We start from the raw sequence: 19,036 nt of genomic DNA, 5'->3' as shown, positions 1-19,036 counted from the left end.
TTCACCTTCATTAATGGAAATGGAGGTAGAGTGGCATTAACAAAGAATAACAAATGGATATTTTAGGAAAGGTAATGCTCCTTGTGTTTTTTGTAATAGCTTTTAGGTACCAGCAGGAGATAGGAGGCTAATCTATAGATGTTGGTTCAAATTTGAGGCTTGGCAGCAGTGTACATGTAGTAAAAATTATGACTCAATTTGCTTTTCAAAATGTTAAGATACATTCTTTGCACAACAATTCTAATTTATTTTTTTGATCAGTCTGAGGTCTTAATAGTAGAGAAAATTTTCTCTAAGCCAAGAAATTTGGAGGCACTGCAGTTGTCACTATAATATTGCTTTTAAAAATCCTCAGTGCCCATGTTGAAATGGAGATGCAGTGTTACTGATCAGAATCCTATCAGGATTAAGAGCTAGAAAGCCTGTTCTACCTGAGTAGGGAGAGAACTCAGTTCCCATAGACACGCAGATTCCTCAGTTCTCTATAGTCATCAAGTTGTGTGATCCCATCATCTTGGTATTTATATAATGGGGCAAAACCTGACCAGCTATTAATTAGGATAAGAGTAAGCTTTGGAAAAATTGGGCCTGCTAAACCAAATGGGGAATAGTTACACAAGTTGAATGTCAGAAATACTTTTCATATTTTCTTTTTCATAGGTGGTGATATTCGGGAAGAGTCTTCATATAAAGTAATTGTCATGCCAACTACCAAAGAAAAGTGTCCTCGTTGTTGGAAGTACACAGCAGAATCTTCTGATACACTCTGTCCCCGATGTGCAGAAGTTGTTGGTGGAAAGTAGTGCTGTGACATCACTAGCTGAGCAAGAATCCTCATGACAGTACTGAGAGTTTACATGAATTATTTACAATACTGCAAAGAAATCTGAGGTTTAAAAGTAAGAAGTGGGAGTAAATGGTGAAGGATGAGTGTCAAAATCAGAATTGTGAATAGTATTTCCTGTAACTAAAGAATAATGTATATATACATGTGGAAATACAATTGCATATATATGTACACACATATACATAATGGACTTATTCAGAATATACTTGCCTTCAAACATGGCTGAGCAGAATGTTTTATATTTTATGAAAATCTTTTTGACTCAGTATTTAAATTTTATGATGTCTGAAAATAATAAAGGCATTCTGGAAAACTGTTGACTAATGTTGGTGCAGAAATTGTGAATATCAAATGACAAAATGTGGTTTTGAAAGGGATCGGCAGAGGTGTATTTCCCCTAAGAGTTAAAAAGCATCATTCTGTCCACTATCCAAAATGGGAGTTTTTAAAAATGGCTTGCTTTTTGATTTGGATTGGAAAGAAAAACATCACTAAGCTTATTATTCAAGAAGGGACGAAATGTCTTAATACCAACAAACAAACCAACCAAAACTTACATTTATGAATGTTAAGAAAACAACTTGAAAGCGGAGGATTTATTTCATTAATATATACAAGTTCACAATCATGAATACAGAAAAACAGCAGTATATACAGAATTTCACTACTTACATTACAATAGATAAATAAGAGCATTTTATAAACAATCCAGTATTAAAGTCTAAGGATGGCTAATCTATTGAGCAGAAGTCTTAGGAGCCCAGCAAACCCATTCTTGTTTCGGTGAGAGGGGGCTTTTACTGTTGCTATAGTGTACTGTAAAAATATCTTCTTTTACAAATGAAATGGACCACAGGAACATCTAGGTGAATGTTATATTAGTGTAATCTTAGGATTATTGAATGTTTTCTATTATTTTAAGTTGTAATTGATTTTTTTTAAAAAGCAATGTAAATGTGTTTACTTTGACCTTAGATGAATTTTTATAACAAGGGTGAAACTTTTCTTTCTGTGAAAGTATGACACATTTTGCACCCCTTTATCTACATAGATCCTGGCCTCTCTAGTTCTACATCTAAAAACACAATCTGTAATATAGAAGTTATGATTTTTGAACACCTGTGTTCTCTTTAACAATATACAATAGAATTAATTTAACAAGGTAAAAAGATGTGTATGTAATAAGGAAAAGTGGAGGGGTATATCTAGGAGGACACTACCAGTTATTGGCTTACCAGTAATTACAGTGATGGTCACCAAACCTTTGTTTTTAGTTAATCACCCATTCTACATAAAATCTCATTCCTCTATTTGTGGCTTTTTGATGTTACAGAATGTATACATAGGTACTTATTTTTCTTTATTATCAGATTTATTTTAAAGCCCTTAATTAAGTAGTAAAATATTTAACTGCTTTTAACCATAAAACTAAATTTGAAAAATCTACGAATTTTAAATTTTCAGATGATAAATCTAATTAGAAACTCAGTGATTTGTGTTACGGTTCTGTGAGCCATATTTTAGCTGCTGCTTCTCAGCAAGTCTCATACTTGATATGTAACCTCAGTACCCCTCCAAAAAGTGACAATGGAATTGAGAGGATTTCAATTTTTAAAATGCCTTTAACTCCAAGTTTCTTTAACCAAACTTCTAAATTCATATTACTTTCTAAGTATTTAAAAAAAAAACCTCAGGAAAAACTAATGTTGTAGAATACATGTTACAGGTGATTATATAAAGCTAGATGTATTCATAGGAATCCTAGAATGTGGCTACCTGGGGTGTGGAGATCCAAGCAGAGGCTGAGAGGCTGGACTAGCTTCAGGTCCTCTCCAGTGCTGTTACTCTGTACAACATGCACCTCGGCTCACAAGACACGCCCCAAACATCACATCTTAAAGCACTTTTCTTTCAAGATCTGAAAATTGATATCACTTAAACCATTATTTTTAATCTAGTTAAGTTCTTATTTGGATGTGATCCTTAGTGAAAAATAATTCACACTAGAATATTCTCAAAACACCAGATCTTTTTTTCTTTATATCCCTGAAGGCCATTCTTCTCAACTTTGCACAATGCTAGAGTTGGCTTCTTACAAGGGAGTGAAGAAACAAACTTCTGTACACAATGAGTCACTATGAATAACAACTGTAATCTATGACAGATATCAACAATTGTACTATAAGGCTACATTCCAAAGACATACCATAATAAATTCTTAGTATCTGTAGAGCTCAAAGCACTTTTTATAGACTTTTGGTTAGTCTGGTCTTAATTAGTAAATATTTATTTAGCACTTGGACTGCTCTAGGCACTATAGGGTACAAAATTCATTGTATTTTATCCTCTCAACCCATCTGTGAGGTAGGTTTGCTAAAGCTGTAATATCACTATGCATTTTTTTTTTCTGTAATGTTCCCAAGGACAGATAACATTACCAAATCCCAGAAGCAGATATTTCTAAACACTTGTAGGAAAAATAAAGTTGGACTTAAATTTTTTAGTATCTTCCCCTCTTATACATATATATATATGTTTTACAAGATAATACATTTTTTACAATTACCTGATGTGGATACAACTTTGCAACTTGGCAAAAAGCAAATCTTAATTTACATTGTAACTGATTTTGTTACATTGTTAGCATTTCAGATTATCAATTTTGGCAATTACAACAGGTTAAGGGTTCTATCCAGGGTCCCTACTGATGATTCTGAGCCCATCCATTCTTCCTCCTCTGATGGTATCAGCAGCACCTTTGGGAAAGGAACCTGTCAGCACCCAGAACTCCCAGGTGCAGCTACTATGGGATTAAGCATGATAAGGAACATATTTCCTAAACATTTCATAAGGGAAAGTGGGAGCTTTCTCTAAGTTTGCTGATGGGGAGTATACATGAACACATTTAATCACAATAACTTTTTAGGTATGAAATATAGAATCTTATTAATAATAACATAATCTGTAAATTAAAACCAATTTTAAATAGCAAAGTTTAACAATAAAGCTACTTATGCGTTTGAATTAAAAATAAACAGTAAAACATCTGTATTACTATAATATTTGTATTTTATCTTCAGTATTAACCAAAGAAGTGGGATTTAACCAGGATTGCACTTTTTAAAAGTAATATATATTTTTATTTATTTTACCAAAAAAACCCCAACATATTCCATAAAATTTCAGATCTTACTATGTAAAATAATCATGCAGTAATTCATGTTATAGTCACACAATTTTAGACTATTTTCAGTAGATAAGTGTCACAAAGAAGGAATGGATATGGCTTCCACAGCTTCAATGAGGTGTAAGGCTAGACTATACTGCCCGTGTTTTTCTGGTAAAAGCTCAATTACTTTATTTACTAGTTTAGCTGTTGTTGCAATTGGCACTTCAGTGTTTTGAAGATCCTGGGGGTTCTGTAAATGGGACAAAAATATAATCCATTAGTTATATGCAATAAAAAAATAACTGATATAAACTTAAGAATTAAAGAATTTTTTCCCAATAAAAATACTTTTTGTTTGGAACTAGGTGAATTAAACATGTAATTTAAATTTTCTTCATAAATTCTACTAAACATTCATCTAGTAAAATACCCAATGACCTTCTTTCTGCCTAATTTCCTTTGTTGTACTTACCATTGCCTTCAGCCAAGTGCAGAGTGTGGGCGGCAATCTGGCCAGCAGCTCCATCCCTTCTTTTGTCTGGGTGTGGAGAAGAGCATAAGCCAGCCTTTGCCCTGTCAACACTAGCAGCTGAGAGGCGAGGACCTCTTTATCATGAACCTGTAGAATGGCCTGAGAATGTGGATATGGAGAAATAATGTAGTAAGAGCTAACCAATTTATTTTTTGTAGAAAAGGAGGCTGTGGATGAAGAAATAGATCCTAGTTTGTTTTTGAGCTTGGGTATGTAATCAAAGTATAATATAAATCAAACAGCATTTAACTCCCCCTTTTTGACAGTCCTAGGGCTCAAACCCAAGTTCTAGCAAACCCAAGTGTGCTAGGCAAGTTCTACCCCTGAGCTACATTCTTAGTCCCTCATCCCCTAGTTTCAATTCAGCATGACTATATAAGTTCTTGTTTCCAACCACTTGGCAAAGGAAGGGAATTACATTAGATCATATCATGACTACTTACAACCTTCAATGACTTTTGAATATTCTGAGAATAATAATGGGTTAGGATACTGACTGTGATTGGCCCCTGCCAACATCCCCTCCTCATTTCATACATTTTTGCTCCTTGCTTACTAAGTCTGGCAGCCCACACTGGCCCTTTTGGTCCTGGCCATGCTGGTGCCAATCTCAGGGCCTTATACATTTGCTACTCTGTCTTAAGCACTGTTACCCCAGGTTTTTACTGATTGCTTTATGTCCTTTGGACTTCAGTCTGAATTTCATTTTCTCTGACCCCCACACTCTACTGTAGTAGTTCATATGTATTCATATGATGCTTTTCATTTTTCTTATAGCACTTCTCACTCAATACAAAAATTAGGAGCTTTTCTGAATGTCCAGCAAACATTGATTCCATGCAGAAAGAGCCTTGGATCCTTTGCTCATTGCTGTACTTACGCACAGAACACGCCGAGCATACTATAGGAATTTATTTGATTATAGTTTTGATATTCTATTATTCTATTTTTGTACCTAAAAGTTCCAACAAAAGGAAGAACAAAAAGGTGTATTGGAGAGCTGGGGTTATGGCTCCGTGGAAGAGCACTTGCCTAGGATGTGTGAGGTACTGGGTTTGATTCTCAGCACCACATAGAAATATATAAATAAAACAAAAGTCTTATGTCCATCTACAACTAAAAAAAAAAAAAAAAAAAAAAAAGCTTTATTAGAAATTCTACTGATTCCAAATAACAATTTATAACTTGAGCCCAGTTAGCCTTCATGGTGTCATAATTACCTCTTCTGCTAAGTGGTCAACTCCATAGTTGTAGAGCTCCCCTACATAATGCCTCCTAACAACATCTTCACTAACTTGAAGGTGATGGGCTAGATCCACGGCTAGAACTGGCCAATCTTGATCCTTCCCAGGAATGGCTGCTGCCTCTTCTGAGGGATCTCTCTCCTTTGTCACTGAATGCTGGGACTGGACAGCTGCACTGACAACTTTCAGTAAGAACTTGAAAATGGAGAAGGAGATACAGCAGTGTCTTGTTAGCATGATTCATTCAAAAAGACCTAAATCAAGGAAATTATTAGCTTTTTTGTCAACTAAGAGTGGCTCTTCCATTAAAAACTGTTTTCATTACCAAAAAAGGAACACACAATTTAAAGGGAAACTAGCTGTCAAGCATTACCTTGAAAGTGGCCATCATTATAAAGGTCAGCTGGATTTTTGCTTTATTGTTCCCCTGCCCCCAAGAAACAAGAATGAAATCCAATAACTAGAATTTACCTGTTGTCGTATAGAAATAAAATTTGGATCCATTTCCCCACTGGGTAATAACTGAATTGAAGTTAAGTCTTTGAAAAATGCATTTTTTCCCTAAAGAGATAAAGAAAAGTGATGAGTATAGATTATTCAGGGAAAAAGGGCAGGATTAAAAAGCTAAACTGTTTAATCACAAATAAGCACACATGACAAAGAACTGAATCCTGCCAACAGTCACCCCAGTGAAGCCTTTTTGTGGTGGACACCTGACTACAGCCTCATGACAGACTACATCAGAGATGCCTAGATAAGGGGAATTCCTGACCCATAACAACTGGGATAATAAATGGTATCATTTGTTGAGTAGCAACAGATAAATAAAACATAGGAATAGTGTATACTCTGAATCCTTTTAAAAATATGTTGAATTGTTTAAAATTATGTTGTTTGAGAATTGATGTGTCTGAACAATTAAAACAGAATATCAGAAAATATCATTTCAGAAGTTCCTTGACAGGAAACAGCAAAGAGCACTGGCCTTTAAGTAGGAAGACCAGGATCTAGCTCCAGCCCCACCACTTCTGCTGCCACTACCTCAGGCAATGACCCCACCATCTGGGTTACTGTTTCTTTTTTTGCGAACAAGTCATTCCAGATATCTTCTAGTACCTTCCATACCTATTATGATTCCAGGTCACTGGTGCAGTTTGAATGCCAAGCAGGTTAAAGCTACTCACTCTTCAGTGATGAGACACAAAATTCCCAGGACAACATTCCTGGGCACCACTGTTAAAAGTTTTTCCACATACTCACCACAATCTGTTATTATGCAGTTCCTACCTACTAGTCTTAGATTTCAGGGATTATAATCATATCATTTATAATTTACTATTTTTCAGGAACTACAAAGTACTTCATGTTGAATATGTCAGTTAACTCTCATTAATCAGAAGTAGGCACTAGAAAGATCTCCACTTTCTAAATGAGAAAACAGAGGCTCAGACAGACTAAATAATTCTAATTTAGCTAATGAGATTCTTTTTTTGCTAGCCAGAAAACCATACTGCCTTTCTATTTATAGATGACAGCCACACAGTTCTCTTGAGTCATCTTGGCATGCTACAGGGTAAAACTGACACCCCATTACTGTGTTTGTCCAGTTATGGATTGTTCTGGTTTCACAAAGTCCCTTTTTTGAAAAGTACTGAGCTAGGCACCTGATTTTAGTATTTCCTATTCTTTTTTCTTTTAAGTACTTTTTTCTTTTACAATTTCAAGTGAAAGAAGATATATCAGTTTATTCAAAAGCTGTACATACACATCTAATGCTTATTATTTTATAGGAAGATTAAAATTGGTCATGAGACTTCCCCTAGTCTTCCTTTCAAAAGTAAACTTGGTATTTACCTAAATTCCTTCCTTCCTTCCTTCCTTCCTTCCTTCCTTCCTTCCTTCCTTCCTTCCTCCCTCCCTCCCTCCCTCCCTCCAGCTAGGGATTGAACCCAGGGCCTGTGCAGACTCAGTGTGCACTGTACCACTGGGCTACACCCCCAGCCCAACTAGTGGAATCTAAATGTTACATGTTGCTGATTTAACTGTAACCCCTTCCATCTTCTTTGGCACTATACTCAGTCTGTCACTAGATTACTGATTCCTCCAAATCCCTCCATGATTTTTCATGGTTTTCCAAACTCTGTACGCTACATATTCCAGTCTCTTCTGCACACTGTTGCCATGGCACTTTTCTTTAACATCTCCTAATTACAAATGTATTGAACATTAATTGAGGTCTTATTATGTACCAGGAATGGCACACAGACTTGAGAAAGAGGGGGTAAGTTCAAGGGGCAAAGACAAAAACTTTGAAGGAATGATCCTTTAGTGATAAACTGAGTAAACAGGAGCCATTCAAAATAGTTGCTTGTGAAAATTAAACAACACAAGTGAAGACACGTGATAAAAATGTTCAGTTTCTCAGGAATGGAGGGTGGTGGTTAGCAGTGACTACAGCACATGGTACAAGAAAAGAATGGCTGATAGGGCAATAAAGGCGAATTATGGCTGTGTGAAGCCTCCTTTCTCCTTGTTTCTACATGGCATTCCCATTAGAATGACCTTCCAGGTATCCTGCTCCACCCTTACTCACTCTTCCCCACATGGACTGGTGAATTTAAAAGAAGGAGCTGAATACTCAATGTCCTTGTTTTCCCTAATGAAGAGAGAACAAACATATCCTCAGTTCCTACAGAATCAAGTACCCTGGGAGGCCTGCAGGGGACCCACTGCCTGTTCTTGAGTGTGCAAGTCTGATAGAAAGGTGAAATGAGCCCACTTTCTGATAGAAGCTAGAATAGAGAACACAGTTTAAGCCTATCAGTAAAAAGTTTTTGGTATTTACATAATAGACTATTTAAAAGACTGAAAGTATGAAATTATGTCATTTGCTGGTAAATGGATGGACCTGAAGAACAGCATGTTATGATGAAATAAGCCGGATGCAGAAAAGTCAAAGGTCAAATGTTTTCTCTCATATGTGAAAGCTAGAGAGAAAAAAAAAGAGAAGGAATAAAAAAAAGGGATCTCACAAAAATAGAAGGGAGAACAAAAGACCAATCAAGAGGGAGGAAGGAGATGAGGGCATGGGGAAGTACTGGAGATGAAATCTACCAAATCATGTTATGTCCACATGTGACTATAGCACAATGAATCTCAACTGTGTATGTGTGGGTGTGTATGTATGTATGTATGTGTATGAGATAGTAGAATAGAGTGCACAGATTAGGAGAGAGGAGGGAGGGAAGTAGAAGGGTACTGGGGAATGAGATTGTTCAAAATATGTGCATGTTCAGATATGGCATAATGAATTCCACTATTAATTATAATGTACCAAGAAAGAAAAGAAATTGACATTTTTATCTCCATTTGTTGGAATCCTGTCTCTTTTTCACTGGCACCTGTGTGGGGGAGGAGGAAACGGTTTTATTATTCACAGCAGCCAAACTATGGAGGTTATGTTCTACTAATAAGTTTGGACTTGATCCTTCAACAATGTCAAAAAGCCTTAAGAGAACCAAAATGATTCGATGACCTATGGTTTGAGAAGATAGCTCTTGCAGTATGGGTTTTAAGAAAGAATTAGTGGCAAGGTCATTAGAAGGGAGCTGTTCTAACAGCCAAGGGACAGACGAGGAGGTCTGAGCTAGTGGAATAGTGATAGACAGAAATGGATTAGTAGGATTTAAGGAAGAACTTTTAAGAATACATGTATAATAAAGTAAACAGGCTTGAAACCGGGAACTGAACCAGATAATTTCAAGGTTTCTAGTGTGTGCCAGTTCACAAATTACGTTGTTAATTACCAATTATCCAAGCCAGGGATTCAGGGAGGAATGGAAGTTTAGGTGAGGGGCAGAATGGGATGAAGGTCCAAAGATATATTTTAGATATGAGGTGTCCTAAGTCCCTCAGGACACTCAAAGAAAAATGTCCAATAGAAATACATGCCTCAAACTCTGAGGACAGGTCAGGTCTTGAGATAATCAAATGGTAGAGAATGAGTCTATCGAGGGAGAACACAAAGAAAGAGAAGACAGCTGAGAGGGCAACACTCTAAAAGATGTAATGGAATCAGGAAGGAAATAAGGACCTGTAGCCTCACAACAAGTTATCCTATGTAAGTCATAAAAGTACTGAACAACCTCTATTCAATAAGAAAATCCATGTACCTGCTAACCCTGAAACTCCAAAATAACTCTGAAATTCTTTGAGAACTTACCTTACTATCAAAAAGTGAAAGTGGCTTCACCGTCTTCAGAGAAAACCTCATGACTGCATACAAGATGGAGCACAGGATGGAATGATGCTCCACTAGTGGGTAGTGGATGTGCTTCTGTTCAAGGGCCAGCTCCACTATCGAGATAGGTCCTTCTACAGAGAGCCAAGCATCTTCAGTATCCAGGACAGGCACTTGTATTTCATCCCTGCTAATGTCTGCCTAAGGATTTTGAGAATGGAGGGCTATGTTAAGAATTGGAGAAAAAAACTTCTTGCAAATATCCTAATGAGTTTATCAACAGCAATATGCAAACTCACATTCTACACTATCCAACTGTAATTAAAAAGACAAAGATTAATTCCAGTAAGAATTTAATAAGGAACATTGCTATCTTTTAGTTATAAGTCAAAATTTAGAAGAGAATAAATGAAAATAATCTCATTATAATAGTCCTTTCTTAAGTCCAATAACTTTCAGAATAGTTAGTATCTTAGGAGCTGTTCAAAATGAAACTACACCTCTTTTACCTCCATTAAAGTCTGAAGAAGATCCAAGCAGGAGCCCAGGAATGATGTCATTGCTGTGTCACTCATCCCCACATCCTATTTTTAAAAAGGAATAAAATTAGCCTCTATAGAAAAACTATCAGAAAAACAACACATCTGTTTATTTGATTTGAAGTCAAAGCATTAATACAATTAAATTCCTTCCTTCAGACTCTTAGAGTGAAACAATTTTAAAATTTGGCTTTAAAAAGTGGTAGTACTGGGCTGGGGTTAGGGCTGAGTGGTAGAGCACTTGCCTTCCAAGTGTGAGGCACTGGGTTCGATCCTCAGTACCACATAAAAATAAACAAAATAAAGGTATTGTGTCCATAAACAACCAAAAAGTGGTACTACTATCATTTTTAAAAAGTTTCGTGTTCTGGGCTGGGGGTACAGCTCAGTGGTAGCACATGCGTTTAGAATGCCCAAGACCCTGGCTAAATCTCAGAGCATGCAGGTCAAGTAAGTACACAAGAACTAGTGTTCTTTGTATATTACAAAAACAGATAGTTCTTTGCTAGCCAAATAGTCATACAAGATAACAAAATGTACACATGAAGGCTTGAAATGTGGTTCAGGGGTAGAGTGCTTGCCTAGCATGTGTGAGGCACTGGGTTCAAGTCTCAGCACTGCATAGAAATAAAATAAAGATCCATCAACAACTAAAAAATAAGTACACATGAGAGTCACACCTGAAAAGTTCTAATAAAACAGGCAGGTCTGATTTCAGAACATCTTTTAGGAACTGAACTGAATCCTCCAAACAAAACTAGAATCCCCGGCTCAAGAACTAAATATTGGATTCATGCTGTGGGCAACAGATATTTCTCAATGATTCCTTAATGGGTCTGTCCAAGGGGCCTTGCATTCGGGTACAATTTTTTTGAAAGCAACAAATAATAAGTTCCTCACATCCCCAAAGTACATAATTCAGAGTGTGTTTATTTATATGTACATGCAAACATACAATCATAACTCCAGTCACACCAATCATACCAATGTTCTTGAGAATATACCAGAATTCTTTGACAATGGTGACTTTTTTTTTTTTTTTAAGAACTGAGGCCTGAATTTGGGTGTCCTTATATTTCTTAGGCTATTTGTAATAAGAATAATCCAAAAATTTGGGCAAAAGCTGGCCCAAATTAATTACTGGCCTCAAATACAAGTCCAGCATCTGTGAATCAGATCAGAGTACCATTTGATTCAAAATAAACAAATTAATTAACAATTCTATTAATCAGAGGTAAAAACAGAATTGCTCAAGGTCTTACAGTAGAAGCCCTGTAGTGTAAGGGCTTCCAGAGTCTTCACCTTGCTGGGAAGATTCCTAATTAGGGTCTTCATATATTAACTACCTCCCACTCAATGGGTATAGCCTCCTTAATTAACAGAATGCAAATTAACCCTTAACAGATGTAGCCACACTCATTATTTCAGTATTGTAATAAAAATTATAGAAGGTAACAGGTATGGAGAAACAAACAAGAAAACAACAACGACAAAAGAATATCTTTAATTTCAATATTGTATTTGTATAGTTATTACATTTAGGCACATCAAATTCACTACTCAACCAGGTGGGGTGGCACACACCTGTAATCCCAGTGACTCAGCAGTCTGAGACAGGATGATCATAAGTTCCAGACTAGCCTGAGCAACTTAGTGAGACCTGACTCAAAAGAAAGAATAAAAGGGCTAGGGGTGTGGCTCAGTGGAAGAGCATCCCGGGTTTCAATTCCCAGGACCCCAGGCCCCCACACCAAAAAAAGAAAGAAAATTCACTATTCATATGAATCTGCTTCAACTTGATGTTGGATTTTTCTATTATAAATTTCCAAAGTAGAGCAAAATTATACATAAATGGTAGAAGGTTATCTTTCTGCCCATAGTCCAAAATTGGACACACTGTATGAAAACTTAGTTTAAACAGCCCGACAATCTGGAAAGGTAAATTAAACCAAGCCATGGTTCATGACCAGTTTCCCTAACATAGCCTTCACTTTTCATTTTTCTAATCTCCTGATATGTCATCAAACTGACAAAAGGCAAAGTTCACCTCTAAAGTTAATAAGGTACTATGGAACATATAGGATATACAACCATACTTCTGGTTAAGAGAGATTCACTTACCCTTCGGCATAACCTATCCTTTGGTGATTTGCCAACCTACAACAAAAGAAACAAAATGCTGTATTATTTGGTAATTTAAATTAAAATGCACTACTAGGTTACAGAACATTTTAAGTATCACTTTAAAAACTATAAATGCAACCATTAAAAAAATATGGCAATGTTTCCTTAATAAACTGTTGGTTTTGCTAAAGGTAATGCAATTAATTTTAAAAGTATATCACACTGAGCTCGCAAATCATCCCTTTCAAAAATAAATCATATATTTTTATATATGAAGAAAAAAGTACAAAAAAATTGTATTTGTTTTTGTATAAATAACTGTGTTGCTAGAGCAAAACTTAAGGCCACCAATAAAAAAAGCACCTACTGATTTTTCTTGATAAAAACACACAATAGTTTTAAATAGTTAGAAAGAAGGAAAACAAAAGACAGCAGTCATATCCTAGCTCTGAAAGATTTTCATTATCCAATAAGTACGTACTAAGATTCAACTATACATGTCTATAGGGTAATAGGTGAGAGGTAAAAGTTCTACCCTCAGGGTCATTACTTGATAAGAAACTAAAAGGAGATAGCAGAGAAGGGACTATAGTACAAAAGGCTCTTCACTCCTTCCCTCTAAGATTACTGCAATACTAGATCAGCCCATCCCAAGTCTAATGAGATATTCTATGCTGTTGCCAGAATCATTTTTTTTTGCCCTTCTTTTAGTTATACATGACAGTAGAAACTATTTTGATATATTTATACAAGCCTGGAATATATCTTATTCTAATTAGAACCCCATCCTTGTGGATGTACATGATGGTGAGACTCACTGTGGTATATTCACATATGAACATAGGAAAGTTATGTCAGATTCATTCTATAGTCTTTCCTTTTCCCATCCCCGGTCCCTCTCCTTCATTTATCTAATCCAATGAACTTCTATTCTTCCTTTCTCTCCCCTTATTGTGTATTGGCATCCACATATTAAGGAGAACATTTGACCTTTGGTTTTTTGGGAATGGCTTATTTCACTTAGCATGATAGTCTCTAGATCCATCCATTTACAAGCAAATGCCATAATTTCATTTTTTTGTAATTTTTAAAAAATTTTAATTTGTTACAGAATGCATTATAATTCATATTACACATATAGAGCACAATTTTTCATATCTCTGGTTGTACACAAAGTAGAGTCACATCCTTCATGTCTTCATACATGTACTTAGGGTAATAATGACCACTGCATTCCACTGTCTTTCCTACTCCTACGTACCCTCCCATTCCTTCCCTCCCCTTTTCCCCTTTGCCCTATCTAGAGTTGCCAGAATCATCTTTTACAATGTAAATCTGAGTGTGTAATTCTTTTAAAAAATTATATATAATTCTCTTAAAAAATTGATAATATATATTATATATGTAATATAATATATATGGTCTTTTACTTGTTGATGGGCCTTTATTTTGCTTATTTATTTAATATGTAGTGCTGAGAATTGAACCCAGTGTCTCACAAATGCTAGGCAAGCACTCTACCACTGAGCCATAAGCCCAGCCCCAGTATGTAATTCTTATCTTAAAATTACCACAATATCTTTGATATCAAGCAATAGATTCCATTTACTTAGCCCTCACTGTATGTGCCAAGCAGAACCTATGCTAAGCAGTTTGCAAATACTAGTAGAAAATCCAGACCCTGAAGCCGGCACAGAAACCTATTCTTGCTCAGCATCTCCTCCCTTCCTACATACAGCCTATGCTCCAGCCACATAAAGCTACTTACAGTCTGAATCCAACAAGATGCCTCTTTTCTTCAGGACTTTTTGCTGGAACACATTTTTTTTTCATCCATTCTTTACTGGTTCACATGTACTCATCTATCAAAATCTGAGTCAGAAGCTTTCCCCTTGTCTTGCTACATACTTCTTCAGGGTTCCCACAATTCCCTACCTGTCTTTTAGACTGGGTTCCAGTAGGGCTAGGACTGTGACTTTCATCTGTGCCATCATAGAACCTACCACAGTCATTGGCACATAAGAGATAATGCTTTATAAATATTTATTGAATGAAGGATTTATTGAATAATGACAAACTCCCTGCTTCCTAGATCAGTACTGTTTTCACACAAATCAAACTGTGAGGATTAAATGTGTGAACAAGAGACTCCTAGCTCTGAAAGATTTCCTTGATTCAATAAGTACTTAGTAAGATTCAACTGAAACTAAATTGTGTAACACACACATACTTTTCATTAATATTATCTCAAAAAAAGGGGATAATCAGAAGTGAGATAAAACAAGAAATAATCATCACAAAGGGCAAAAGAATCAAGTTCTAAGAAATAATAATCAAACAGGTAAAAAAAACAGAATGGTTAGATTTAAGTGGGAAAAATTATCAAACAAAATATGTCCATGGGGAACAATACCCTTAATATCTATTCATGATACAAGGATGGCTCTTGCTGTACACTTAAAAATATATTTTCATCCTAGTGGTGATTCTCTTGACATCCACTTAACTGATGCCAAACAAAAATGCTTTATAAGAGGCAAGGTGGCTACTCTCCAGTATAAGAGTAGCATCAGTTCTCATCAGCTGAGGTCTATGCTTACATGTTATGTTTGTCTTCAAATCTCCTGCTGCCTGTACAAGTCATTGTAATTATGATTTCATTAAATAACTGATAAATACTAAAGTGAGTTGTTTATATGAATGCTGTGGTGAATGCTCTATAAGGATTTATGGACAAAAATAATTAACCCCTAGATCTGTTAGATCATATATAGAATAAACAACGATAATAATTAGGGAATGTGTTATAAAAAATCTAAAAATTTTTTACTTAGATTATATCCAACTTTAAAGAACTAGGATCTAGAAATGACAGGCAATGCATTATGAATGAGGTTTATGCAAGAAACCAAACAAGAACTACAATCAACACTATAACAAGAATCTGCCTTGGCCCTGTATTCAAGATTGGTCAAGATTGGTGAATAACAGGGCTGGAGATGTAACTCTGTGGTGCAGAATTTGCCTAGCATGAGTGAGGCCTGGGATTTAATCCTCAGCACCCACCACCACCACCACACACACAGATTGTTAAGTATATATTTATATATTTTAAGATAAAATAATGTTTGAATTGACCAGGCATCCGAATGCCTTTGGGTAAGAGGTTTATTTTATCTTATAGTTGTCAATGGACCTTTATTTTATTTATTTTTTATATGTGGTGCTGAGAATCAAACCCAGTACCTCAGACATGCTAGGCAAGTATTCTACCACTGAGCCACAACCCAGCCCCAGGTTAAGAGGTTTTTATAGTATATTATTCCCAATGAGATTTGGTGCTCTTCATCATGTCATTAAAGTACCTGTACTGGAAATGCCACTTAACATAAGTAAAATGTAATATCACATAAAAACAGAGTCTAACAAGGCCCAGTGTAAACATTCCTTCTACTATTACTAAATTAAGTTAACTAACTAAATAAGAAGTCACTACATGAAATTTAAAAATACCCTACCTTATCCATCAAGTATGTAGCAGCAGAAAACCTTTTAACCAAGAATGTATTCCACATCATCAACGCAATGCCTAGAGAGCACAGAAGAGTATCGTAGTGAAAGGAATGCTTATATAGCCTCACTGTCATCTTACAGAACAAATTATTGCCTTCCTTAAGCTTATTACACTATATGGGCTATTTATTCAGATATCATTTCTTATATCTCAGGTAAAATTTACAAAGTTAATAAAATCTTTAAAAGTCTGAACAGTGCTGCAAAAGAGTATATCAAAATGGTCAATAAGCATAAGGGAAGATTTACATCATGAGTAACAACAGAAACATAAAATCACAATAAGGTACCATCATACAACCACCAGACTGGTTAAAAAAGTTTGAATGATAATGCAAGTGTTGGTGAGGATGTACAGAGAACAAATCCTGATGGGATTGATTACAAATTGGTAAAAGCACCTGGAAACTGGCAGACTCTACTGTGGCTAAATATGTGTCTACCCATCATCCAGCAATCCTGCTGATTATATATCCAAGAGAAATAAATACAAAATGTACAAGATTTTGAATACAAAATTGTTGAGACCAGCTTAATTCATAATAGCCAAACACTGACAATAATCAAATAGTCCACTGACTGATTTTTTTAAATTGTAACCATCAACTAAAATGAAATTAAAAAATAAAATGCAAAAAAAATGTATTTAAGCCAAACAAAAAAATCTGGACTTTATATTTACATATTCGCTAAGTGGTGGCATTAAAATTTCTGAAACAGTTGGCAATTGGACAGCATAGACATGACATTCAGCTTGAGAAATAGAAGGTGACAATACTAGCCCCCTCACCATCTTCTAAATACCATTTTTCCAAGAAGGTAAAACAATCATTATTTCACTATAGCAATACATAGTAATATATTAGGTGGCAGGACAAACAAGAATTTAATGAGATGTGAATTTGAAGATTCATGTCCTATTAAAAGAAGAGAACTCTTCTCAACCAATCAGTGATGTTTTTAACATGTTTACTTACCATTTTGAACATGTGCATTAAGAATGTGCTTCAAGTGTTCTATCGACCTTACGAAAAAATGTGCTTCCTTATATACAAACAGAAAAAAAAAATGTATTTAATAAATGTTTCAAATACCAATGGTTTATATAAGCTTTTGTATAAAGCTTTCTAAGAAGTTTAAAGTTTGCAATAAAAACACGGAATTACTGGATAAAAAGTAACTTTCTGTAGGAAAACTTCAATTGTTCTTCCTAAGTTCACAGTACCTGTATAATAAGTTATTCCTAGAAAGTCCCAGGGCTGTATATGCTGACATCTGGATTCAGATTCACTATGGTTTGTATCCAGTTCTCTCTCCAATTAATACTTGAATTTCACACAGACGTGAATACAATAAGTTCACTTTTGCAAATGTCATTCATTCATCATTCAAAAATATTTATTGAGCATTTACTATGCACCAAGCAAGTCCTGTCTGAGGCACCAGGCATACTATACTGAACAAGACACCCAAAGCCTTGCCTTCACTAAGCATACATTCTAGCAAGGATACTAGACAATGAACATGACCGTTAAGTATATTATGCAGTATGTTAGCACTAAGTGCCAAGAAGAAAAAAATTAGACCAAGAAAGGAAAAATGAAATATCAGAGGGGATGTCTGAAACTCAATTCTTTTTTTTTTTTTAATATTTATTTATTTATTTATTTTTAGTTTTCAGCAGACACAACATCTTTGTTTGTATGTGGTGCTGAGGATCAAACCCGGGCCGCACGCATGCCAGGCGAGCGCGCTACCGCTTGAGCCACATCCCCAGCCCTCAATTCTTTATAATCATGGAAGTTGATATATTAAAATGCAAATACAGAATGAGTACAGATAATGAACAGAATGTAAACAATTTCAAAAACACAGAAATGTATAAAAAGAATGATACTCATCTCTAACCTTAAATATTGCAAGATCTGTTATTTGAGGGACTCTTTAGACAGAAAGAACCTCAGAGATAAGTCTATTAGTATATCTTTTCCTTTGAGTGTATATATGTAGTTTTTTTAACTAATTAAAAAATATATAGTCCTGGTGAAACTATCCATATCTGTACTCTCATTCTGTATCCCTGTACACAGATTAAACACATCACCACTGCCAACACAGACTGGTGTTAGAAATTCCCTAATAGTAATTTCAATTACTTTAAGCCTATGGAAGGAAGGTGTGTGTGTGTGTGTGTGTGTGTGTGTGTGTGTGTGAGAGAGAGAGAGAGAGAAATGGTGGAGCTGGTACATGGGTTTAAAATGGGACAAGGAGATGAATATTTTTTTAAAAAAAAACAGTCACTCATTTTAAAGGCAAGCAATTCTAAATATGGCTAATAATAACTCTAATGAAATGCCAGACACTAAACATTCTTTTTTTTTTCCTCTATAAACTTCTGCAACTCTTCAAGATGACTATTTTTATAGCAGGAACAAATGGACAGGGTTCAGAGACATTTCCAATGCCATACTAGTTATGTGCTATGATCATTAGCAGCTATACACAGTGGCAAAGGGGATCCAGGTCAGCTCTGTCCACTGTGCAAGCTATGTCCACTTTGATTTGTAAACAAATGCAGTAGTGTTTTCTTCTTAAATGTCATTTTCTCAGACATAAATTAATTTATTTGGATTTTAGAAATTATGTCCTAATTCTAGTTAACATTCCTTTTTGTCATGGACTGCAAAAAAAATAAATAAATATGCCATTTAATTAGAGAGCCTTGAGGAGAAAATTCCCTGATATCACTTTTTGGTTAAGGTTTAATT

General features: G+C 35.4%; 2 protein-coding genes across 2 annotated transcripts in view; one reads left to right on the top strand and one right to left on the bottom strand.

Annotated features, from left to right (window-relative positions):
* Nucleotides 1-1,165, top strand: part of Iars2 (isoleucyl-tRNA synthetase 2, mitochondrial) — a 63,219-nt gene extending 62,054 nt beyond the window's left edge. Inside the window, exon 23 of the mRNA XM_076872761.1 lies at nt 661-1,165. Coding sequence (XP_076728876.1) covers nt 661-803 — 143 coding nt within the window. The 3' untranslated portion in view covers nt 804-1,165. The remainder of the gene's footprint in view (nt 1-660) is intronic.
* Nucleotides 1,166-1,428: 263 nt separating this feature from the next.
* The window catches only part of Rab3gap2 (RAB3 GTPase activating non-catalytic protein subunit 2), a 114,675-nt gene continuing 97,067 nt past the window's right edge, over nt 1,429-19,036 (bottom strand). The window contains exons 27-35 of the mRNA XM_076872771.1: nt 17,246-17,312; nt 16,214-16,284; nt 12,693-12,728; nt 10,542-10,616; nt 10,015-10,233; nt 6,264-6,353; nt 5,769-5,987; nt 4,489-4,647; nt 1,429-4,266 (exon numbers count right to left, since the gene is read on the bottom strand). Of these exons, the coding sequence (XP_076728886.1) occupies nt 4,111-4,266; nt 4,489-4,647; nt 5,769-5,987; nt 6,264-6,353; nt 10,015-10,233; nt 10,542-10,616; nt 12,693-12,728; nt 16,214-16,284; nt 17,246-17,312 (1,092 nt within the window). The 3' untranslated portion in view covers nt 1,429-4,110. The remainder of the gene's footprint in view (nt 4,267-4,488; nt 4,648-5,768; nt 5,988-6,263; nt 6,354-10,014; nt 10,234-10,541; nt 10,617-12,692; nt 12,729-16,213; nt 16,285-17,245; nt 17,313-19,036) is intronic.

The sequence above is a fragment of the Callospermophilus lateralis genome, chromosome 13 (genome assembly GCF_048772815.1).
Source record: "Callospermophilus lateralis isolate mCalLat2 chromosome 13, mCalLat2.hap1, whole genome shotgun sequence".
Lineage (NCBI taxonomy): Eukaryota > Metazoa > Chordata > Mammalia > Rodentia > Sciuridae > Callospermophilus > Callospermophilus lateralis.
This window is presented reverse-complemented; position numbering and strand designations above follow the sequence as displayed.